Here is a 25,505-nt window from a genome sequence, read left to right as displayed (position 1 = left end):
TTTGCTTTCCTCCATTTCTGTCATTTCTGTCCGTTTTCTTTGTCTCCGCATTTTTTATGCTTCCCTGTGTTGATAAAGTGGTTTTCTGTGCTGAGTGTCCTCTAGGGCCCAGTGGTTCAGCCTCCCCAATTACCTGAAGAGGACACTCTTGGTGCACCCCCTTGTGGTCTTTGTGCACAGTCTTGTTGTAGTTAAGCCTTGATTGTTGTAGATATCACTGAGAGGAATTGACCTCCAGGCCAATTGGCTGTGAGAATCAGCTGTGTCTGCAGTGGGAGTACTTCTGTGTTGGAGACACCCCTCTGGGGCAAGACTTGTTTCAATGGGGCTTTGGTGCTCACGGAGTCTGCTCCCTGAGTGTGTCCTTTATGGTTCCACGGAGCTGCAAACTGGATGGTCCCACTCTGACCTCTGGGTTTCCTGGCTCCTGGATCTCTAGGGAGGTGATAATCTAGCCTTTGCCTGAGGCTATCCAGCAAAAGCCTCCCTGCAGGGCTTGGGTGGGGCGGGTCTCACGGGATCAACAGGGTGGGGCTAGCAGTTATGGCATCTCCGCTTCTCAGTATCCTGGAAATCCCTGCCAGCCCCTCCGAGAGAAAGCTCCCCTGGAGTTCTGACTGATGCCAGACAGTCCTGCTTCTCCCGTATGAGTCTGGGTCCCTAGAGACTCGCCCGGAACTGGATCTCAGAGCCTGAGACTCCCTCCCGATTGAAAACGACAACCACGCCCTCAGCTGCCAGCCCTCTCCGCATGCACCTCTGCACTTTAGTATTTTACTTCCGTACTGCGCCTCCTCTGAGTCTCGGTATGCTTTTCTCTTTCCTTGTAGTTGTAGAATTTCCACTCAGCCAGCCTTCCTGTGGTTCTGGATCATGTCCATTCCATCTTTTGGTTGTATATTTGAAGTGGTTGTTTGAGGCAGCAAACTCCGGTGTTTACCTATGCTGCCATCTTGGTTTCTCCGAGAGAGAATCTCCGGATTTACTTTTTTAGCAACCATACAGCAGTGTTTAACTATAGTCATCATGTTGTACATTACATCCCCACTACTTATTATAAATGAAAGTTTGTGCCTTTTGACCAGCTTCATCCAATTCCTTTCCCCTCACTTTCATAACCAAAAATTTGATCTCTTTTGCTATGAGTTTGTTTATTATATATATTCTATATAATAAATAGCTAATATGCAAATGGTTGTCATGCCCTCACACCGTCATGCCATAACAGCTCAGACACTCAACACTGTGGAGAGAGGAATGGGGACTAGCCAGGCACAAATGAGCTTGCGAGAGAGGAATGGGGACCAGCCAGGCTGTGGGCTGAGAGAGGGACAAGCCACCTGCCCTGCGGTCCCAGGCGCCAGCAGCCAAGGCTGTGGCATGGGAGGACAAACTGCCTGCACTGCGGTCCTGAGTGCCAGCACCTGCACCTGCCGCCCAGGAGAGGGACAACCCGCCCACCCTATGGTCCTGGGCACCAGCGCCTGTGCCTGTGGCCTGGGTGAAACTGCCTGCACATGGTCTTCTATGGCTGCGGCTGGCCCTGGAGAAGCCAGCCCAGGACCTGGGTGACTGTGGCTGGCCAGAGGTAGGGAGCCCGGGTCCCAGGTTCCTGCGACTGGCCAGAGGAGGGAATCCTGGGTCTCGGGTGCAGGGTGAGGCAGAGGCAGTTAGGGGCGATCAGGCCAGCAGGGGAGCAGTTAGGGGAGATCAGGCTGGTAGGGGAGCACTTAGGGGTGATCAGGCAGGCAGACAGAGGTGGTTAGGGGCGATCAGGCAGGTGAACGGTTAGGAGCCAGCGGTCCCAGATTGCGAGAGGTAGTCGGACATCCCCGAGGGGTTCTGGATTGGAGAGGGTGCAGGCTGGGCTGAGGGAACCTCCCCATCCCCCCACGCCGTGCATGAATTTCGTGCACCAGGCCTCTAGCTGTAAATAATGCTGCAATGAACATGGGGGAACAGAGGTCTCAACAGTGATTTTGTCCCCTTTGGATATATACCTAGAAGTGGGATTGCTGGGTCATATGGTAGTTCTATTTTTAATTTTTTGAGGAAACTCCATATTGTTTTCCATAGTGGCTTCACCAGGCAATCCCACCAACAGTGAGTGCACAAGGGTTCCCTTTTCTCCACATCTCACCAACATTTACCATCTCATCTTTGTTATGACATTCTAATAGGTGTGAGGTGATCTCATTATGGCTTTAATTTACATTTTTCTGATGATTAGTGATGTTGAACATCTTTTCATGTACCTGCTGGCCACTTAAATATATTCTTTGGAAAAATGTCTATCCAGGTCCTTTGCTCATTTCTAATTGGATTATTTGTGTGTGTTTTTGTTGAGTTTTTTTGTTATTGAGTTTGTCAATTTATTAGATGTTTAACTCATTGTATTATGAGCTCTGAATTATTCAACCACCCTCTTTAAATATTTTGAATATTAACCCCTTATCAGATATATGATTAGCAAATATTTCCTGCCATTCTATAGATTGGTTTTTCATGTTGTTGCTATTTCCTTTGCTATGCAGCTTTTTAGTTTGATATAATTCCATTTATTAATTTTTGCTTTTGTTTCTTGTGCTTTAGGTTGACCTACGTCAAGGAGCTTTTTCCCTCTTTCCTTCAGGTCTTACATTTAAGTCTTTAATCCATTTCAAATTAAATTTTGTGTTTTGTAAGATAGGGCTCTTGTTTCATTTTTTTACATGTGAATATCCAGCTCTCCCAGCACCATTCATTGAAGAGACTGTCTTTTCTCCATTGCATGTTCTTGGCTCCCTTGCCAGATATTAGTTGAGTGTATATGCAGGGGCTCTTGATTCTGGGCTCTCTATTCTGTCTTTCTTATACTTATGAACTTCTTTAAAAAATTATTTTTAGAGAAAGGGGGAGAGGAAGAGAAAAAAAAACATTGACTTGTTGTTCCACTTATTTATGCATTCATTGGTTGCTTCTTATATGTGCCCTGACTGGGGTTCAAACCCACAATCTGGTGTATGGGGAAAACACTGTAACCATCTGAGCTACCTGGCCAGGGCTATGCTAATGATTTTTAAGTTCTCCTTGTGCCTCCCATCACCTTAGTAATATTGCTTAAGGGATCAGGAACAATCAAGTTCCTGCAATAGGCATTTCCACTGTACTAGTTTCAACTTCTATGCAGGTGCTACCTCCCTGGCAGTCTGTTTTAAAATTAGTGTCATATCTTTAAGGAGACTGAGCCTGAGCGCCAGGTAATTATTTACTCAGCTGGGTGAGTGGCAGTCAATGGGAACAAGGCTAAATATCATGCATGGAGAGTCCCAACCACCAAGGGATAGTAGATGGCCAGGGTGGGATAGGAGGGCTGGCCTGTGACTGAAGGATGCCAACTCCTGGTCCCATAGGATGCAGCGGAATCTGAAGATGGAGATGCTAGCTGGATGTGGAGCTGGAATGTGCCAGGTGGTGGTTACCTGTCCCATGGAAATGCTCAAGATTCAGTTGCAGGATGCTGGGCGCTTAGGTGAGGCCTATCCCAACTTCACATGGAATCAATAAAGGCTATAATCAGAATAGATTTTTACACATCTGCACTCATTTGCTAGTCTGTGTGACCCAATCAGATTTCTAGGTTAGTAGAAGTTTTTATTTTATGGTTACCATTCTAGATTTTAACACTTCCAGCTCTAGAACAAAGAGCAGAAATGAGAATATTGATTTGGAAGGACAGAGGTCTCACCCTAATACCTCTATCTTATTGCCTTAACGTTTAGTCTTGTTTTCCTAAGTATCTTAAGAAATTTGTCAATGGCTTGCTCCTGAACACTTCAGTAAATAGAAGTTCTATTATATTATGCTATAGAAGTGGGGCTTTAGTGGGAATGCATAAAAAGAACCATCTCTATCCTTTTGGTTTTCTCTGGAAGAGAAGTTTGGTCTTTTGCTAAATCCTGGTCCTCTCAAAAAGTTAGAGTGGAATAGGTACCAAAGCATATATTAAAAGCAATGATTGGCCGTCTAATAGGAGGCTAACCCTGGTGGGGTGGGACAGAGGGTTTCTCCTCAGAGCTAAACCACAATGTCTGAATTTAATAAGCCAACATGTCATGTGCCAGGTCTTCAATAAATGTGTATTCCCTTTCCCTTCTCAATCCAACTGTGTACATGTGCTGTGCTTTTCAGGTGGATCAGTCCAGTCTAAAGCAAATAAAACTGCAGAAAGAATACAGTTCAGGCACTGGAAAGCCCTCACTGTTTTGCTTTGCAGAGTAAAAAGCTTTGTAATGTTTTGTTTTTCAACTTGGAGAAGAAGTTTTAGTATTCCTAAAACATTTTAAAAGAAGAGAAAGCTAGGATATGGGTGAAATAATTATGTGCACTTAAAGGAGACATGGGGAAAATAATGTTCATTGATTAGAACTGTCTGAGGCCTGCAGCCCTAGATTATTAGCATAAGACAATATGCTGTCATTAGCTTCTTAGTATGAAATGCTGCCCTGATGGATATCAAACAAAACTGGGACATTAAATTGCTTTCTTTCAGCAAGAACTTATAATCTATGCAAAGCTTCTCACACACTGAGAATCAATATTCACACAATTTCAGTGCATTGAATCTTGTGGTCATTAATGGGACTCAACCACATTTGAAATGCTTGTATTTAATATGCTCAGGAAAAAAGAATTCCATTCTATTATTAGATGTTTAACTCATTGTATTATGAGCTCTGAATTATTCAACTAAAATGGGTTGACATCTCAAAAATAAAATTCTACAAAATGATGCAGGGAATAAAAAGGACATGATCACCTAATCTTAGAATGGTAGAGAGAGGAGGCTCTGTTGAAGTCTGATTTTTTTTTTCCAGTTGTATCTTTGAGAGAGAGGGAGAGGAAGAGAGAAACATCAATGGGTTGTCTCCTGCATGCACCCCAACTGGGGATTGAACCCACAACCTGAGTGTTTTCTGACCAGGAAAATAATCTGTGATGCGATCTTTCGGTGCATGGGATCACACTCCAATCAACTGAAGGAGATAGTGTTTCTTTAAATCCTCATTCAAGGAGTGAGGATATTTTTTACCATTGATTTTTAGAGAGTGGGGGGCGGGGGGGATGGGAGAGAAAAAGAGAGAAATAGCACATTGATTGGTTGCTTCCTACATGCTCCCTCACTGTGGGCAGGTACATGGCCTTGACCAGTAATCAAATCCTCGACCCTCTGGTGTGCAGGCCGAGGCTCTAACCACAGAGCACATGGGCTGGGATTGAAGGAGAACTTTTATTTATTTATTTTTTTAATATATTTTATTGATTTTTCACAGAGAGGAAGGGAGAGAGAGATAGAGAGTTAGAAACATCGATGAGAGAGAAACATCGATCAGCTGCCTCCTGCACATCTCCTACTGGGGATATGCCCGCAACCCAGGTACATGCCCTTGACCGGAATCGAACCTGGGACCTTTCAGTCCGCAGGCCGACGCTCTATCCACTGAGCCAAACCGGTTTTGGCTTGAAGGAGAACTTTTAAACAAACAAAAAGAATTTGCCGCTTTACATCAGGCAGAAGACATATGGGATTCCTACATCCCAAAGACCCAACAGGATGAAACTATGTAAATAGGTTCAGAGATGGTTTAGAAATGAAAGACAAATTAAAAACACAGGAGAATGAAGAACTACGGAATTGGGAGCCATACTCTTGCAAGTGTTTTGCAGTGCCTGTTGGGGCCTAATTTGTGATGGGAAGTCTGTCCTTTCCCTTTCGGCAGTCCATCACCATGGTTCGGCCTCAGCACCTGCCTTTAGGTCCTACACCATTGGGTCAGCTTCCACACACAAGTGTCCATCTGCCACTGTCATCGCCTGGGAGCTGCTTCGAACCCAGGGCCTGGCTGGTCTCTATAAGGGTTTGGGTGCCACTCTTCTCAGGTAAGACTTTCTTCCCAAACTTGGGACAGAGGGCCCCAAGTGAATAGGGAGAGGGAAGAGGACCAGAGGGATTGCCATCCCAACCTGCCTGTTTTCAAATATCTCTATGCTTCATATTTTGTCCACAATTGGGCAGGATTACAGACTGGGTATCTGAAAGACTACTTTTAGGACCTTTCTTCAGTGGCCAGGCCCACATGACTATAGGGTGTTCTGTGGCCCAAAGGCACCTAGAATGTACGTATACACAGGAGTGTGGGTCATCTATAAGTAAATGAGTGTATATATCCTATTTTACTGTGCTATTGGGGGCAGGGGGCAACATTTTTTTTTAAAGAGGGAGTTCAATTTTTTAAAAAATTTTTTTATTGATTTTAGAGAGGCAGGGAGAAACATCAATTTGTTATTTATGCATTCATTGGTTGCTTCTTATATGTGCCCTGCAGCCTTGCCTGGCCAATGTGGCTCAATAGTTGAGCATTGACCGATGAACCAGGTGACGGTTTCGATTCCTAGTCAGGACCCATGCCTGGGTTGCAGGCTCAATCCCCAGTACGGGGTGTGCAGGAGGCAATCAATGATTCTCTCTCTCATTATTGATGTTTCCCTTTCCCTCTCTGAAATCAATAAAAACATTTAAAAAAAAACAACACCCGCAGTCTTGGCATATTGGGATGATGGTCTATCCAACTGAGCTACCTGGCCAGTGTAGGGGTTAATTTTCTAGTCTCTGGGCAACAAATGAACCTCACCTTCCTGCCCATCCCCTCAACACTTACCTTATAGCTCTTCACCAGCCACTTGCTCAGCTTAGTAACTCTTCCCTTAGCCTGCCTACCCACTTTTATGGAACACACCAGCAGTCTTTGAATCTGCATCTGGCTCCTCATTAAGCTGCAGGTGCTGGGAGGGCAGAGAAAAGAACTGGGATGGTTGGGAAAGGCAAATCGAGCTGATCTCTTATGCTATCACCCCACATTATCATGGGTGCCAGAGCAGGAATACGGAATTGTAGGCTTGTCTCTGACCTACCTTGAGGTCACAGGCTCACTGTATGATCTTGGGTAGAAGCCCCAGGAGGGCAAGAAGCTCAGTGTTTTTCTTCCTCTCCTGCAGAGATATTCCCTTCTCCATCATCTACTTCCCTCTGTTTGCCAACCTCAACAACCTTGGTTTCAACGAACTTACTGGGAAGGCTTCCTTTGTTCATTCCTTTATGTCAGGCTGTGTTGCAGGTTCCATAGCGGCTGTCATAGTAACACCTCTGGATGGTAAGTGCCTCTAGTGTTGACTTGCTTTACAAATTAGTTACCTGTAGAGTCATTTATAGGATAAGTAGTAATACTGCACTTTTAGGATAGAGACAAAACAGCTCCAACCTAAAAACTCTTGGGTCATAACCTGTGGCCACTGTCAGGTCCACCCATAGAACGTGGGGTCTAGTTCTTATCACTGACAAATCCCCTTACTTTCTAGGTACTGATTTCACTAGCTTTTTGTCCCCCAATAGAGTTGTGAGTATCAGCTATAAATGTTGCTGATACTTTAAAATTGAAGGCTAAAGGCAGGAGCTACACACTATGAGACAATGCTCTATCTTTAGACAACAGTCAGCTCCTCTAACACAGGTGGATCTTCCCACAGCATGAGTGAACTAAGGGATCGTGTAGTTTCTGATTCCTTCAATTACATATCCCACAATGGGAGAGATAGCCTCAGGATTCAGTTTTATGTATGCTGGCTATAAAAGGAAATCTGACCATTTAATGTTGAGAAGAGAATACCAAAAGCAAAATGTTCTCTCCTAATTTTAACGTTTGTTTTAGTTTTGAAAACTCGAATCCAAACGCTCAAGAAAGGTCTGGTTGAGGACAACTACAGTGGGATCACTGACTGTGCCAGGTGAGGGCCCTGTATCCCTTTACAGATGTGGCTGGGACAGTTCCCTCTATGTTGGTGTGCACCTAGACTCAAACTACAGAACAATTTTATCTCTATACTACACTGAGGTCTGTATTTCTTTGAATTCTGTTGCTTTCCCTTACCTCTCAACGAAAGCAGGTTGTACTTGGAGCTTTCTTCTTTGCATCCCTACAGCATCTTTCTCCCAAAGTCTAGCAAATTGAGCCAATTTTCCATGGCCTGGACCCAACTGCTTAGTAACCAAACTGCATACACATAATGGGGGAGGCATGGCTCCCACATTCCTGTAGAAAGTGACACGTGCTTTCAAAGAAAAGATGTACAAACATCGGAGAGGATGTCACTGAGCGCTGCTTGGTGTGCTTCTGCTCATTCAGCTCACAGGACTCTTCTTTCTCCCTAGGAAACTCTGGATTCAGGAGGGACCATCTGCCTTCATGAAAGGAGCAGGCTGCCGGGCCCTTGTCATAGCCCCTCTCTTTGGGATTGCCCAAGGTGTCTACTTCATTGGTATTGGAGAACATATCTTAAAGTGTTTTGAATAAATATAGCTGGAATTCAGGTCCCTTCACTGGCTTCCATCTCTCTACCCACCATGTATTTGGTCCTGTAACTTGTAGTACTACCTAAGTCTCAGAAGAAACAACCTTATTCTAATAAGCAAGGTGGCTACAGCTCTATTCTGCCTCAGAAGCCCCTAACCAACTACCTTTCAACAGAAGTAGTACATGCTTTGGTTGTATTAACTGTAGGACCTTAACAGACAGTAAAGATAGAAGGGTTGTTTCTACATTTTACATTTCTATTTCACACCTCAAGCTCAGTATACTTGAGTCATTTGGAGGATTTAGTTTTGTTATTCTGAGCTAAATAACTTACGGTTAGTCCTAGCATTCATTTTGGGCAAAAAGAGAATCAAAAGTTCAAGGGAACCATATAAGTCCTCAAAGTCAGCACCTAATTTAAAACCAACCAAATCCTTTCAAATTATGGATGGCTGAGGAATAAGGCCAACTAAAACCAAGCAGCCAGGCCAAAGTCAGGGCAGCCATCTTGCCCCATTTCCTCTTTCTGAAAAACAGGCTTTTAAAGACCAACTAGAGGCTCGGGGCATAAATTCGTGCACCAGTGGGGGTCCCTCTGCCTGGCCTGTGGGATCAGGCCGAAACCAGCTCTCCGACATCCCCCAAGAGGTCCCGGATTGTGAGAGGGCACAGGCCAGGCCAAGGGACCCCACCGGTGCATGATCGGGGCTGGAGAGGGACACGGGAGGTTGACCAGCCTGGGAGGGACTGCGAGAGGGCTCCAGGGTGTGTCTGGTCCATCTCACTCAGTCCCGATCAGCCAGACCCCAGCAGCAAGCTAACCTACTGGTCTGAGTGTCTGCCCCTGGTGGTCAGTGCACGTCATAGTGAGCGACTGAGCAGCCTTAGCATATCATTAGCATATTATGCTTTGATTGGTTGAATGGATGACCGGACAACTGGACACTTAGCACATTAGGCTTTTATTATATAGGATGTCCATGGAACACTGTCTGAAATACAGTTGAACTAGTTATAATCTCGTCTTATAATTAGCAAAGGAAGCAGACAGGCTGCGATGAATAGTCTGTCTTCTACCTTTCTGTGTCCATTTCAAAACTGGCATGAAAATGAGTGGGAGGAAGAAAAGTGTTTAGGCTTAACACACAGTTAAACGCCCCCCTTCCCCTTGCAAAAGACCCCCCCCCACACCTCAGTTTCTTTTATGACACTGCCAAAGCTAGTAAAACTATTTCCTCAATAAAGCTGTCAAGCCCTCTAGAGGACAGATAATACTGAACACCTTGTGTGTAAGTGTGGAAGACTATAAGGGGCTGAAAGGAACATAAAAGGAACATTTCTGAGTGAGGATCTGGTAAAAATGAGCAGAAAGTGCCATAGGACCCAGGGAGGGTTAATGGTTTCAAGTACCAACAGATGTCAACCAGCAAATGCTACCGAAATTTGGATAATGGTGTCTTTTTTAGATAACCACACTAAGAATTTTACTCTCTCAAACCACACACTTAGAGTGTCTTGCATAATAAACTACAATTAAATTCACTTAAACGTTTTGTTTCAATAAATAAAGCATCATGGCTTAGATTTTAAATCACATTTATAGATAAGGAGCATTTCTAAGCCCAAACAGGTGACAGTGAAGCTACTACTGCTGGAAGGAATGCATGCCCCACATGTATGTTAAGCCTAAAGAGCAGAGACTTACCAGCAGAGCATACCATACTCATAACTTCTAGACTAGATAACTAGAAGCAGAGGAAGATCACAAGTTTGGGTAAAGTCCATGCAACAACTACCTGATTTCTTCACCTTCATGCTGCAGAACCAACTGAAAGTTGTGTTACTTTTAGATAAGCTAGAAGTAGGTTTCCTGATCATATTAAAGGAAACTTTCTCCCATTGTTAACAATCAGGCTAAGGGCATTAGTATAGAAAGATATCCACGAGTAAATACAGAGTATTAGAACAGCAAAGAGGAAGCTACATAGATCATCTTGTTTCTTCAAATATCAGAAACTTCTACATCATAGCAGTGCATGAATTCCACCTCCCAAAGGCTTAGTCCAAAAACTTCCTGTTGGCATTTGCACCAAACAAGGCTCCTCGTACTTCTGGCATCATCTGCAAAGAAATGAGATCTTTAATCAATAAGTGTTTTGTCAACTGGAGAACTTGGGAAGAACTGCACATCTTTTTAAATTTTTAATGAACTTATTGAGGTGCCATTGGTTAATAAAATTATATAGGTTTTAGGTACACAATTCTATGATATATTATCTGTATATTGAACTGTATGTTCACCACCCAAAGTCAAGTCTCCTACCATCATCATTTATGAAGAACTGTAGATCTTAACAGAGATGGCAAGTCATGAACCCCTAAATGGCTGGGAAGGAAATCACAAAGCTAAAAGCATCAAATCTGTCCTTTACTTATCCAAAGCACTATCACAGAATCCTCGATGAGAAACTTAACCAATAAAAAATTTTGGGTTAAGACTAACTGCTTTAAAGGAGACAAAGAAGAAGAAGAAAAAAACTAAGAAACTAAACGTGGCCTGGCTAGTGTCACTCGATTGGTTGAGCATCATCCTGTGCACCAAAGGTAGCAAGTTCATTCCCAGTCACAGCACATATCCAGGTTGTGGGTTCAATCCTTGGTTAGAGTGAGTGCAGGAGGCTACTGATCTCTCTCTCTCTCTCCTCCACCCCCATCCCCTTTCTTTCTCTCTAAAAATCAATAAAAACATTAAAAACAAAAAAAACTCAAGGCATTACTGTCTAAGGCTTCTGTTATGTTGTGATGGAAGAAGAACCTGTTAACAGTTGTATCTCATCATAATATTCTGTATCACCTACATTCTTTATTTCAAAAAATATTTATTGAATGTCTATGTATCAAGCAGAAAACATACAATGCAAGCTGTGCTGAGGTACTTGTTATTGCAAGTGAAAATCCTTAGGATTTAACCTCAAACTTCTAAGGCTGTGTGTTCAACAGAGTAGCCACTAGCCACATGTGGTTGCTGTGCATTTGAAATGTGGCTAGTGCATATAAGGAACTGAATTTTTCATTTTACTTAATTTAAATATCCATTTGTAGTGAGTGGCTACTCTATTGGGTAACAAAGCTGTATGGTTTAAGTTACAAGAAGATGATATACTCAACATCAAAGTGCTTAGCTATAAGACAAGTTAGCAGTAGACCACCACTACTGGGAGATGCCCAGCACGTTGAAATAATTGAAATTTCCTGCCTGTTTCCAAATAATTTATTTGTGCAAACATGGGAATATTTGAAGAGCCAACAGCCCACGGTAATTTTTTTAAACAAGTATTTACTTTAGTTGCCATAATTTTTGCTGGAGAAAGAACTTTGGTCAGCATTTCCACTTGCAGTAAATGTATACATTATTACTGTAAATGTAAACAAAACCCTCTTTCTGACTTCAAATCCCCCTCATATAAATGGTACTGACTCAGTCAATGCCACTAAATGTTTAATCCCATACCTTTTAAGAAAATGTCAAAAAATATGGATACAGCAATAAATCCCAAACACCAGTGAATGGATGTGTTCTCTGTGTCACTTCAAAGTAACAGACCAACTAACAAAAGTATTCCCACACTCACCTGCTGAGCTATGAGATCCAGTCGGCTTTCTAGGGTATTGGAAACTTTTATTTTACGATCCCCATTATAGATCTCAACTCCACCAGCTCTACAAAGAACAGGGGAAATAATTTTTATAGATTTCAGGAAGATAGGAAAGTTTTGGGGTATGGGATGTCTAAATACTACAAGGGGCCAGGCTGGTATGCCTCAGTGGTTGACAATTATGAACCAGTAGGTCAGGGTTTGATTTCTGGTTGGAGCACATGCTCAGGTTGTGGGCTTGATCTCCAGTGTGGGGCATGCAGGAGGCAGCCAATCATGATTTTTTCTTATTACTGAAGTTTCTATCTCTTTCCCTCTCTGAAATCAATAAAAATCTATACTGATAAAAGGGCAATACGCTAATTAGACCAGGAGACCTTCAGGGAGACTTTCCAGACAAAGCCATGGTGGCGGGGTCGAGGCAGAGGAGGTTATGGGCGATCAGATCAGGAGGGGAGGGCAGTTGGGGGTAATCAGGCCAGCAGCGGGGGAGGGGCAGTTGGGTGTGAGCAGGCTGGCTGGGGAGGGGGGAGCAGTTGGGGGTGATCAGGCTGGCGGCGGGGACAGTTGGGGGAGAGCAGGCCGGCAGGGAGGGCAGTTGAGGGAGAGCAGGCCAGCAGGCAGAGTGGTTAGGGGTGATCAGGCAGGCAGGCAGGTGAGCGGTTAGGAGTCAGCGTTCCTGAATTGTGAGAAGGATGTCCACAGGGATCGGGCCTAAACCAGCAGTCGGACATCCCCTGAGGGGTCCCAGATTGGAGAGGGTGCAGGCCAGGCTGAGGGACATCCCCCTCATAGACAAATTTAATGCACCAGGCCACTAGTATGTATGTATGTATGTATGTATGTATGTATGTATGTATGTATGTATCTATTTATCTATCTATCTATAAAAGCCCAAGCAACTGAATGACCGGTTGACCAGTCGCTATGACAAGCACTGACCACCAGAGGACAGACACTCAATGCACGGGATAGGGCTCGCCCCTGGCTGGATGGGGCCTGCAGGGACTGGGCTCCCTCCTATCTGGATCGGGCCAAAACCGGCTATCTGACATCCCCCAAGGGGTCCCAGATACTGAGAGGGTGCAGGCCAGGCCGACGGACCCCACTGGTGCACGAATCCATGCACCTGGCCTCTAGTATTTTAAATAAATAAATACTGCAAGGGGCCAATAAACATAAGCAGTAAGCTTGAATAAATTTAAAAAGCTTCTTAGGATTTAAGGTATGGGTGTTAATAAATGTCATTTACCAAGTGACTGCTACATGCCAATTTGATTTTCTGAAATAGCACCAACTTTAATTTTAACAACCAGCAAATCAGAAGGGGGAGGATTTAGTCCTAGTTTACAAATTAACAGATAAAGAATCCTCATCTGAATGTTTCCTCGAGGCCCTATTCTGCTAATTACCAGGGGTACTGATAAGGCAAAGCTGTGTGTCAGATAAAAGATACCATTGTTAACCTTGTACCAAACTCCCTCTTAGAAAGTCCTGCCTCTAGCCTTTTATCATTCCATTCCTGTTTCTCAGCACTTAATAGGCATAAGGCAAAAGGTGTGGTTCTATTACATGGAGCCTCAGGGAATGAAATTCTTTTGCTATACCAAAATTTTACTTTTATCAAATATTTCTTAAATAAGCAGGCTATGACACAAAGTCTGGGTAAGGTTTTGCAAAATTTCTTTGGGAAATTTTAATGGACTGTGACCTTATTATTATTTTCTTACTTCATCCTCCCTCCCAGTCATTGTCTACCTGGCTAATAAGGAAGAACCACAACAGAGTACTAATAGAAAAAAACAGCCACACTTCTATCCTTAAGGCAAAGAGTGCCTTGGAGAAAACTCCCTTTACAACAGGCCTAGTATAAAGGCCATTCTCCCAGTGAAAGAAAGCCAGATGTTAAAAGCAGAAATACTCCTTACATCTCCTCAGGTAGGTAGACCTCCTGATCAATTTGGACATCAACATCTTTATTGGTGGCGATTTTGTACATAGGGATTGCTTTTTGCACTGCAGCCTGGAAAAGCAGAAAATGACAGGTTTTAGCAGAAACTTTCCCCCCCCCGCAAAATAAAAATAAAAATCCACAAACAATACAAGCAGCTATATATTTCAGGTAAGAGAATAGATGATTTACTAATGGAATGTAAAATAGTACAGCTGCTATAGAAAACAGTGTGGTAATTCCTTAAAAAATTTAACATAGAGTTACTATATGATCCAACAATTTTACATCTGGGTACATCAAATAAGTAAAAGTAGAGATTCAAACAGATATTTGTACACCAATGTGCATAGCAGCACTATTCACAATAGCCAACAGCGAGAAACAACCCAAGTGCCTATTGACAGATGACCAGATAAACAAAATGTGGTATGCACATACAATTCAGCCTTAAAAAGGAAGGGAATTCTGACTCATGCTACAATATAAGATAAACCTTGTCAAAGTGAACTAAGACACAGCAGGAAAAATACTATGATTCTACTTATATGAGGTACATACAATAGTTAAATTCACAGAGACAGAAAGCAGAATGGTGGTTGCTAGGGGCTGAGGATGAGGGGAATGGGCTGTTAGTGTTTAATAGGGACAGAGTTTCAGTTCGGGAAGATGAAAATATTGTAAAGATGGATGGTGGTTACTATATGATCCAACAATTCTACATCTGGGTACATCCAAATAAGTAAAAGATGGTTGCACAACAATTCATGTACTTACTGTAATTAAAACAACTGTACATTTAAAATGGTTAGCTTTTTGTTATGTACTTTTTACCAATTTTATAAAGAAAGGAGCTCACTGGGGAAAAAAACAGACGAAAATGAATTTTTAACTACTACACTGCAATTAGTGTGATAACACGTAATTAGTGGAAAGTCCTTTGAGCAATACTGTACACACTCTACAAATGTAAATGACATTTCTTTGAAGGAACTTTAATATTTTAATATTTTTCTCTGACAATATTACCAGTTGAGCAAATTTATGCATATATTCTACTCTTCCCTGCTTCTCAAATCTAATGTAGCACCACTTTGGAGAAATACTCATGACACTGGATGTTAACACTTTATTTAGTTTCAAGAAGAAATTTGCTTAACACCTAGCATTATCATTGTGTCATCTAGAAATGGCCAGTTGGCAGTTGGACCTGCTTCCATAGCAAGATTATCACCCTGGTGAATTCTGATGAGTTTTCCTCTCTGTTGTAGAAGTTCATAAACAAGGCTGTTAGCACAACATGGATCCAAGTTACTGACACGGTTTATAAACTAGAACCACAATTTATTAATTTATCATGGAGACTAAGGGGAATGAACACTACGTAATCTGGCTGGTACATTTTCTTCCCTAGGAGAAAAGTTATTTGGAAAGACAAATTATAGTAAGAACGAAAATATGTCATGTATTATAAATAAATATGATCGCTAAGGGACTAAGTGAAATCAAGCTATATTGAAAAATTTTAATCTGAAGAGCAATTTGATAGCACAGGGTCATAGCTAGGGGAGTACATTCTATGACTTGTGGTTTACCAGCCACAGGCTCCTTCAGCACAGAGTGTCAACCTACTACTACAACCTAGGTACATGTCATGGGGCCAGCAGGTCATACCCTTCAGACCAGGGAACCTTCTCACTTGGAAAGGGCATGGAAGAGCACCTTAATATCTGCCCCTGGGACTACAGCTATGTTTACACTGCTGATCAACCTCTTTTCTGGTAGCCACCTTCTTTCTCTAGGTACAGGATTGTATTAGGTTAGAGCCCAGCCTTGCTGGTCTGAGAGCAGTTTGCCACTTTAAGATAGTGTTAACTATGTTTGCTCAATTCTACTAGGTGCTGCCTCTATTGTTGCATTTTCAGAAGATTATGGTATTCTGAAGTCTCCAGAAAGGGGGGAGGGTACTAATTCAAATGGCAACGTGACCTCTTTAAGAAATGAGAAACTGAGGTCACTTAAATGAATATTTACAATGTGTTAAAACTCTAATCTCCATGGTTGAGCTGTCATCTAAAGGTCAGACACACAGAAACTTAGGGGTGCATTTCATCCCTAAGTTTCTTATCTTTAAAAAAAAAAAGAGGTCTCTTTCTCTAATCTTTACCTTTACCAGAGGGAAATCCTGTTTCCGGCAACAAACAATCATCCGGGGCTCCAACAACTGGTACAAACCCTATGACACAATCAGATGCAATTATTAAGGAATAAATAGAATGTTTTTATGATTCTTCCATCTAGTTTTGAAAAAAAGTTCCCTTGTAAATTTCCTAAAAAGACAGCGCATAATACAAGAACAAGGAAACACGATCTTGATATCACAAACCAAATAAATATACCCACTGCTCAGGTGGTAGAAACAAAATTTATATGGGAGTCTTATCTTACATCAGCTAAGTTGAAGACAAATATTATTGTAATTAGCATAAGTAAAATAAGGATTCACAGCCAAGGAGTATAGAGTTAAAATGTATACAGCCTTTGGTCTGAACCTCAATATCAAAAGCAAGTATTAGTGGCAAAATCAAATTAGGAAAACTAATTTAAGTTTTAAAAGTTAAAGCTGAAACCCAGCCAGCGTGGCTCAATGGCTGAGCGTCGAACTATGAACCAAGAGGTCACAGTTTGATTCCCGCTCAGGCACATGCCCCCATTGCGGGCTGGATCCCAATGTGGGGCATGCAGGAGGCAACCAATCAATAATACTCTCTCATTATTGATGTTTCTCTCCCTCTCCCTTCCTCTCTGAAATCAATAAAAATGTATTTTCAAAAAAAGAAGTTAAAGCTGAAGATTGCAAGCAAATCTGACCCTTGAGTTATGTAAAAAATCAATAATATAAAAGAATGGTAAACCTGGAAGTCTTACTCAACCTGACAGACATTACTGTCTTCTCATGCAGTATACATTTCTCTATTAGAAAAGGAAAAGAGCAAAAGGAAAGAAGCTAAGATGAGAAAAAAAGAAAAAGAGAGCTGGCCTATAATATATTTTGTCAATTTTTTAAGAACTATGGCTATCAACTGTAATAGACCTGGTCTATAAGGGTACCTGGAGAACCAGTCCATCCAGCAGCACTTGGTATCTAGTTGTATCTTTCACCACCTTGCCGAGTCTCTGTTTTGCTTCATTTAGTAGGTCCTACAATGAGTGGAAAAGAAAAAAGTTATCTACATATCGTGAGGCTGATACTAGCTCATGTGCTTGCTTCAGTTTATTGCTGTGCTTCCATTCAACACATTCTCTGAGATATATGATAAACCAGATGCTGTCCTAAGTACATTGATACAAAGAAGCACGAAGCAACATCATGGCTCCCAGGGAGGTCACACTCTAGCTAACCTAGAATAGCTCAGATTATTCATCAGTTCAGAAACCAACACAGCTGACTAACATGGAAAGAGTTATATGGTACAGATTTGAAAAGCAAGCTATTAAGAGTTATACAAGATGATTCTATTTTTTATTTAAAGAAAAAGACAGGTAACATCTGGATGGAGATGTTACCAATAATGAGTTATCTGCAATAATTCCCTGCTTACCTCTAAGAGGCTAGATTATCAACGATTTTAATATTCTTTATGCTAGTTTGAAAGGTAAATTATGATCAATAATGTTACAAACCACTAATATCCTAGTGACACTCTTTGATTCTAAATTTAAACAACTTCCTTATTAGACTCTGGTTCTCCATGCAGCTTTTCCAAAGAGATATATGTAAATTATTACAGTTGGCGAGTTGGCATGTCAGCTTACACATCAGTATTTTATGAATGTGCCAGGGCAAAACTGTCCACTTGAACCTAGCTGCCTTTATGGAGTCTGAAAATAATAGAATTCTGGACTTGGAAAGCAGGAAACCAAAAGTTATGATGTCAACCTCATAGTCATGTCTACTTGGGTGTGCCTAGTTTGAAGAGTTAGCAGACATCCCTCAAAGACATTTCTATCTCATCACTCTTTAAACCACACCACTAGAAATTTCTACTTCAAGATCAATGGATCAGAATTTAAATGTGTTTTTCATCTCCCTAAACACACACACACACACACACACACACCCACACACACACACACATTGTGAAATCTAGGGACGTGATAAAGAGCCATCATTCATCCAATACATATTTTGTGTTAGGCATTATTCTTGTCATTTTAACTTAGGTTACCTAATTTAATTCTAAATAAGCTTCAGGTATGTTTTTTCCATTGTACAGAAAACTAGAGGCCCGGGGGTGTCCCTCAGCCCAGCCTGCGCCCTCTGGCAGTCCAGGAGCCCTTAGGGGATGTCCAACTGACCCATGGGGAGTGGGCCTAAGTCAGCAGACATCCTTAGCACTGCCGGGGAGGCGGGAGAGGCTTCTGCCACCACTGCTGCACTCGCCAGCTGTAAGTCTGGCTCAGGGCTTCTGGCTGAGCGGTGCTCCCCCTGGGGCAGCTCACTGACCACCAGGGGGCAGTTCCTGCATCGAGTGTCTGCCCCCTGGTGGTCAGTGTGCATCACAGCAACCAGCAGTTCCACCATTCAGTCGATTTGCATATTAGCCTTTCATTATATGGGATGGAGTGAAACAGATATTCAAACCTCAAAGGGATTGCAAAGCTCTTAAACCTGGAAAGCATCTGGGCAGGGAAGGAAAAACGATAAACAGCAGAGAAAAATAACTAAAGACTGCAACAGAGACCAAACTTGGTAGCAAAACACCTTGCCTGTTTCCTTTTCATTTTCACCCTGGTTCTCTATTTTTCACTTTCCTTTTATCTTTTGTCAATATCTTTGTTCTAACGAACTGCTTGACAACTTCCTTTCATAATTTCTTATTCTATGGATAAAGCTAGAAATAAAATGTTTTAAAATAGCAAAATCATACCCTAGTCGGTTTGGTTCAATGGATAGAGCATCATTCTGTGGAATGAAGGGCCCTGGGTTCGATTCGGGGTCAAGGGCACATGCCTGGGTTGTGGGTTCACTCCCCAGCAGGGGGCATGCAGGAGGCAGCCGATCAATGTTTCTCTCTCATCATTGATGTTTCTATCTTTCTCCCTCTCCCTTCTTCTCTGAAATCATAAAAACATATATATAAAAAAATAAAATAGCAAAATCCATTTAAAGCATGTGTGTGCTTTTATGTACGTGTGACCTTATTTGTTCTATCATTACAGAGAGTGTTTCTTCACCCTGCCATGTCTTTTGTTTACTGTAGTTTGCTAAACTGTAAATAACTAGATGGCAACAAGTTAGACTGCAAAGGGTTACAAAATGTCTTTAGAACTAAAATTATATAAATGTTTATTTTCACAAACTCCTCAATATAAATTAGAAAAATTAAAGCTCCAACTGTGTACTGAATTCAAGTTCATGCTACAGAATACTTGGACTATACAACTGTTCTAACGGGACCAAAACACTGACAGTTCACATATGTCAACCTCTTCAGTTCCTCAACTGCACACTCCTCAAGCCATTACAATTTAGCTTTCTACCCTCATCCAAATGAAACCACTCTGGTAAAAGTCAGAAATGACATCCTGAATTACCAAATCAAAAGATCACTGTGCCTTTTCCTACTTTGATTCCTTGAAGCATAAGATACTATATTAAATTACCATTGTGTTCAAGTTTTTTTTTTAAATCCTCACCTGAGGATATGTTTATCCTATATATATAATAAAAGGGTAAAATGCAAATTGTCCCCTCAACCAGGAGTTTGACCAGGGGGCAGGGCTGGCCCGCCAACGGCCCAGGGCCCCTACCCCTGGCTGTGCATGAATTCGTGCACCGGGCCTCTAATGTATACACACACACACACACACACACACACACACACACACACACATTCAGAGAGGAAGGTAAATGGAGAGGAGAGACAGAAACATTGATGAGAAAGAATCACTGATTGGCTGCCTCCTGCACACCCACTACTGGGGATTGAGCCGGTAACTGGGGCATGTGCCTTGACCAGGAACTGAAACATGACCTCCTGGGTCATAGGTCAATGTTCAACCACTGAGCCATGCAGGCTGAGCCTGTTTTTTCATTTTTTGTGGAACTTCCATGTTTTCTATAGTGGCTGTACCAATCTGCATTTCCACCAACAATGTATGAGAGTTAGCTTTTCTCCATATCCTCAACACTTGTTTGTTGATTTATTAATGATAGCTGTGAAGTGTAATTATGGTTTTAATTTGCATTTCTCTGCTATCAGTGACATCGGGCATCTTGTCCTATCTGTCTTCTTTGGAGAACTGTCTATTCAGGTCCTTGCGCCTCCTGCCACCACCCCCGCCCCCCCGCTTTTGGCGGGTAAATATAAAATATTTGTTTTCTTTACAACTGTCTGACTAATGTCTATGAGTCTGTCTCTATTTTGCATGGTAGTTGAGTGTGTTCATTAAATTCCACATGAGTGAAATCTTACGGTACTTGTCTTTCTTTGACTGCTCTATTCATTTTTCAATTGGACTCTTTCCTTCTGTATTTCTAACCTTCATCCATCTATTCAGTTGCCTAACTCAGTAACCCTTAAGTCATTCTTAATTCCTTTCCACTCACTCATCACAACCTGTAAGTCACCAAATCCTGTGCACTCTATCTTTTTAGTATCTCGGCAATGAGGTTCTTGTCTTTTTTGTTGTGGCCTTTCTACTTCTGACTTGAAAGTTAAGCCATAACCTTCTGGCTTCCACTCCCCAGTGTTGCCAGGTCTCTCTAACACAAATCTCAGACTACAACAGTAGTTTTCAACGAGGTTCCCAGACCAACATCAAAATTACTCGGAGCTGCTTATTTAAATACTGATTCCTGACAATAATATAAAAATCTCTGAGATATAAATATTAAGATCCTCCAAGGGATTTTTATGCCTATTAAAGTTTGAGAACTAGCCAAAGGATAAAGTCCATAATCTTCAACAGGCACTCAAGGCTCTGTTAATTGAACCCAAATGTCTGTCTTACCTCATCTCATACCACTACCCACTCTACTACACTATATCTATTTCCTGCATGTGTTGTCAAATTAAGGGCTGTGTTTTTTGTTCAACTTGCTCCATCCCATCTCCTAGCCACTGACTAATTTTTTAACGTTATGTTCAAAAGGCTGTATAGGCAGATCTTGTTTTCTTGTGCTTTACTTTAATGTACTTCATGTTGTAGTTTTTGTAAATTGAAGACGAAACCTTCCACCAGCAAAAAGATTATGATTCACTTTATTGCGATCTCGCTTTAAGGCAGTCTGGAATCAAACCCAAAATACCAGAGATTTGCCTGCATGTAAGTATTTTCTCCTGTCTAGATCCAGATAGGCAGCAGACACTTATAGGGCCTAGCAAATACAGGACAAGCCTAAGTATATTCTGAAATTCAAATAGCTTACTGTCTCAAGGGAACCCAGCACAATTATGAAATGACAATATAGGAGAGAAACTAAAAGATCAAGTTAGTACTGAAAAGAGAGAGAATTTTATTTGTGATGATTTCAGTGGTAAGCAGACAAATTCTCTGGTTACTTAGGGAAGATATGTGGTATGAACTAGAATTGCTGATCTGTGTTTCAAAATTATGAAATGTAAACCTCTTCCTCTAGCCCATCTCTTGAAGAAAATGATGGTTAACAATATTTTGAAAAACTATCTGAAGTTGAATCTTTTCCATTTATAAAAACATGTTCATTCCACAAAACTCCCCTCCCTCAAAATTTGAAAATCACTGTGTATGATGGGAGATGTTAGTAAAATGTACTAATATAACAATTGTGTAAATATTCTGGAGAGAAGAAAAAAAGTTGAGAAGCACTGGTACTGAAAAAGTAAAAAAAATTTTTTTTTTTAAATATATTTTTTTAAATATATTTTATTGATTTTTCACAGAGAGGAAGGGAGAGAGATAGAGAGTGAGAAACATCGATGAGAGAGAAACATCGATCAGCTGCCTCCTGCACATCTCCCACTGGGGATGTGCCCGCAACCCAGGTACATGCCCTTGACCGGAATCGAACCTGGGACCTTTCAGTCCACAGGCCAACGCTCTATCCACTGAGCCAAACCGGTTTTGGCAAAAAAGTAAAAAATTTATATAAAAAGAAGAAAAACCCAGATTTGTCTTATATGTATTTTTTATTTATTTTTTAAAATATATTTTCTTGATTTTTCACAGAGAGGAAAGGAGAGGGATAGAGATTAAGAAACATCGATGAGAGAGAAACATCGATCAGCTGCCTCCTGCACAGCCCCTACTGGGGATGTGCCCACAACCGAGGTACATGCCCTTGGCCGGAATCGAACCTGGGACCCTTCAGTCTGCAGGCCTATGGTAAAATATAGTTAGGGCTATATGTATTTTTAAAAACACTACTTATATTCAACCTACTAGGATGTTAAATTCCACAAAAGCAAGGACTTACTTTTATTATATCTCTAATACTTAGAGATGATCACTTATTATCACTTAGTAAGCATTCACACATCCTATAACAGTGGTTCTCAACTTTCCTAATGCCGTGACCCTTTAACACAGTTCCTCATGTTGTGGTGACCCCCAACCATAAAATTATTTTCGTTGCTACTTCATAACTACTTTTGCTACTGTTATGAATCGTAATGTAAATATCTGATATGCAGGATGTATTTTCTTTTTTTTTTTATTGTATTTTTGCTTAAAGTATTGCAAAGAGTATTACATATGTCTCCTATTTTTCCCGCCCTTGACAATCCCCTGGCCTCCCTACCCCCCAGTGTCTTATGTCCATTGATTATGCCTATATGCATGCATACAAGTCCTTCGGTTGATCTCTTACCCTCCCCTCCTGCCCCCCAACCCTCCCCGGCCTTCCCGCTGTAGTTTGACAGTCTGTTCGAGGCTGCTCTGCCTCTGTATCTATTTTTGTTCACAAGTTTATAATGGTCTTTATTATCCATAAATGAATGAGATCACGTGGTATTTTTCCTTCATTGACTGGCTTATTTCACTTAGCATAATGCTCTTCAGTTCCATCCATGCTGTGGCAAAAGGTAAGAAGTCCTTCTTTTTTACAGCAGCATAGTATTCCATCGTGTAGATGTACCACAGTTTTCTAATCCATTCATCTACTAATGGGCACTTAGGCTGTTTCCAGATCTTAGCTATGGTGAATTGTGCTGCTATGAACATAGGGGTGCATATATCCATTCTGATTGGTGTTTCTGGTTTCTTGGGATATATTCCTAGAAGTGGGATCACGGGATCAAATAGGAGTTCCATTTTTAGTTTTTTGAGGAAACTCCATACTGTCTTCCACAGCGTCTGCACCAGTCTGCATACCCACCAGCAGTGCATGAGTGTTCCTTTTTCTCAACATCCTCTCCAGCAATTGTCGTTTGTTGATTTGTTGATGATAGCCATTCTGACAGGTGTGAGATGGAACCTCATTGTTGTTTTAATTTGCATTTCTCAGATGATTAGTGACTTTGAGCTAGTTTTCATATGTCTTTTGGCTTTCTGAATGTCCTCTTTTGAAAAGTGTCTATTTAGGTCCTTTACCCATTTTTTGATTGGATTGTTTATCTTCCTTTTGTTAAGTTGTATGAGTTCCCTATAAATGTTGGAGATTAAACCCTTATCGGTGATAACACTGGCAAATATGTTCTCCCATGCAGTGGGCTTTCTTGTTGTTTTATTGATGGTTTCTTTTGCTGTGCGGAAGCTTTTTATTTTGATGTAGTCCCATTTGTTTATTTTCTCTTTAGTTTGCAATACCCTAGGAGCTGTATCGGTGAAGAAATTACTTCGCCATATGTCTGAGATTTTGCTGCCTTTGGATTCTTCTCGTATTTTTATGGTTTCCCGTCGTACATTTAAGTCCTTTATCCATTTTGAGTTTATTTTTGTGTATGGTGTAAGTTGGTGGTCTAGTTTCATTTTCTTGCATATATCTGTCCAATTTTCCCAACACCATTTATTGAAGAGACTGTCTTGACTCCATTGTATGTTCTTGCCTCCTCTGTCAAATATTAATTGAGCATATTGGTTCGGGTCGATTTCTGGGCTCTCTATTCTATTCCATTGATCTATGTGTCTGTTCTTGTGCCAGTACCAGGCAGTTTTGAGAACAGTGGCTTTGTAATACAGCTTGATATCTGGTATTGAGATCCCACCTACTTTGCTCTTTCTCAGGACTGCTGCAGCTATTCGGGGTCTTTTTTTATTCCAGATGAATTTTTGGAGAGTTCGTTCTAGGTCTGTGAAATATGCCGTTGGTATTTTAATGGGAAGTGCGTTGAATTTATAGATTGCTTTGGGTAGTATGGACATTTTAATGATGTTGATTCTACCAATCCATGAACATGGTATGTTCTTCCATCTGTTTATGTCTTCCTCTATCTCTTTTTTCAACGTTCTGTAGTTTTCTGAGTAGAGGTCTTTTACCTCTTTATTTTTTTAAAATATATTTTATTGATTTTTTACAGAGAGGAAGGGATAGAGATAGAGAGTCAGAAACATCGATGAGAGAGAAACATGGATCAGCTGCCTCCTGCACATCTCCCACTGGGGATATGCCCACAACCCAGGCACATGCCCTTGACCGGAATCGAACCTGGGACCTTTCAGTCCGCAGGCCGACGCTCTATCCACTGAGCCAAACCGGTTTCGGCCTTTTACCTCTTTATTAAGTTTATTCCAAGGTATCTTAGTTTTTTTGGTGCAATGGAAAATGGCATTTTTTTTTTTTTTTTTAGTCTCACTTTCTGTAAGTTCACTATTGGTGTATAGAAATGCTATAGATTTCTTGGCGTTAATTTTGTATCCTGCTACATTGCCAAATTCATTTATTAAGTCTAATAGTTTTTTGATGGAGTCTTTAGGGTTTTTTATGTATAATATCATGTCATCTGCAAATAAGGGCAGTTTTAATTCTGCTTTTCCAATTTGGATGACTTTTATTTCTACTTCTTGTCTAATTGCAATGGCTAATACTTCCAGTACTATGTAGAACAGGAGTGGTGAGAGTGGGCATCCCTGTCTTGTTCCTGTTCTTAGGGAAAATGGTGTTAGTTTTTGTCCATTGAGTATGATGTTGTCTGTGGGCTTGTCATATATGGCTTTTATTATGTTGAGGTATGATCCTTCTATTCCCACCTTGCTGAGAGTTTTTATCAAAAATGGGTGTTGGATTTTGTCAAATGCTTTTTCTGCATCAATTGATATGACTGTGGTTTTTTTCTTTCAATTTGTTCATGTGATGTATCACGTTTATTGATTTGCGGATATTGTACCATCCTTGCATCCCTGGGATAAATCCTACTTGGTCATGGTGTATGATCTTTCTGATGTACTGCTGGATCCGATTTGCTAAGATTTTGTTGAGGATTTTGGCATCTATGTTCATGAGGGATATTGGCCTGTAATTCTCTTTCATTGTGTTGTCTTTACCTGGTTTTGGTACTAGGGTGATGCTGGCTTCATAGAATGAGCTGG

At 41.3% G+C, this 25,505-nt stretch overlaps 2 protein-coding genes across 6 annotated transcripts in view; one reads left to right on the top strand and one right to left on the bottom strand.

The window, feature by feature from the left end:
- SLC25A18 (solute carrier family 25 member 18) overlaps positions 1–8,713 on the top strand; it is a 40,586-nt gene extending 31,873 nt beyond the window's left edge. For all 3 annotated transcript variants that reach the window (XM_036299440.1, XM_036299441.1, XM_036299442.1), the window contains 5 exons: positions 3,393–3,511; positions 5,760–5,919; positions 7,036–7,190; positions 7,746–7,821; positions 8,246–8,713. In XM_036299440.1, the coding sequence (XP_036155333.1) occupies positions 3,393–3,511; positions 5,760–5,919; positions 7,036–7,190; positions 7,746–7,821; positions 8,246–8,387 (652 nt within the window). In that variant the 3' untranslated portion in view covers positions 8,388–8,713. The remainder of the gene's footprint in view (positions 1–3,392; positions 3,512–5,759; positions 5,920–7,035; positions 7,191–7,745; positions 7,822–8,245) is intronic.
- A 617-nt stretch (positions 8,714–9,330) lies between these two features.
- Positions 9,331–25,505, bottom strand: part of ATP6V1E1 (ATPase H+ transporting V1 subunit E1) — a 64,748-nt gene continuing 48,573 nt past the window's right edge. For 2 of the 3 annotated variants that reach the window (XM_036298639.1, XM_036298641.1), the window contains 5 exons: positions 17,106–17,195; positions 16,162–16,230; positions 13,972–14,066; positions 12,020–12,107; positions 9,331–10,508 (listed from right to left, as the gene is read on the bottom strand). In XM_036298639.1, the coding sequence (XP_036154532.1) occupies positions 10,446–10,508; positions 12,020–12,107; positions 13,972–14,066; positions 16,162–16,230; positions 17,106–17,195 (405 nt within the window). In that variant the 3' untranslated portion in view covers positions 9,331–10,445. The remainder of the gene's footprint in view (positions 10,509–12,019; positions 12,108–13,971; positions 14,067–16,161; positions 16,231–17,105; positions 17,196–25,505) is intronic. The other variant, XM_036298642.1, reaches the window with a different exon arrangement.

This window comes from Myotis myotis, unplaced genomic scaffold (assembly GCF_014108235.1).
Source record: "Myotis myotis isolate mMyoMyo1 unplaced genomic scaffold, mMyoMyo1.p scaffold_m19_p_3, whole genome shotgun sequence".
NCBI lineage: Eukaryota > Metazoa > Chordata > Mammalia > Chiroptera > Vespertilionidae > Myotis > Myotis myotis.
Note: the sequence above shows the minus strand (reverse complement) of the source record. Positions and strands in the feature narration are given on the sequence as shown.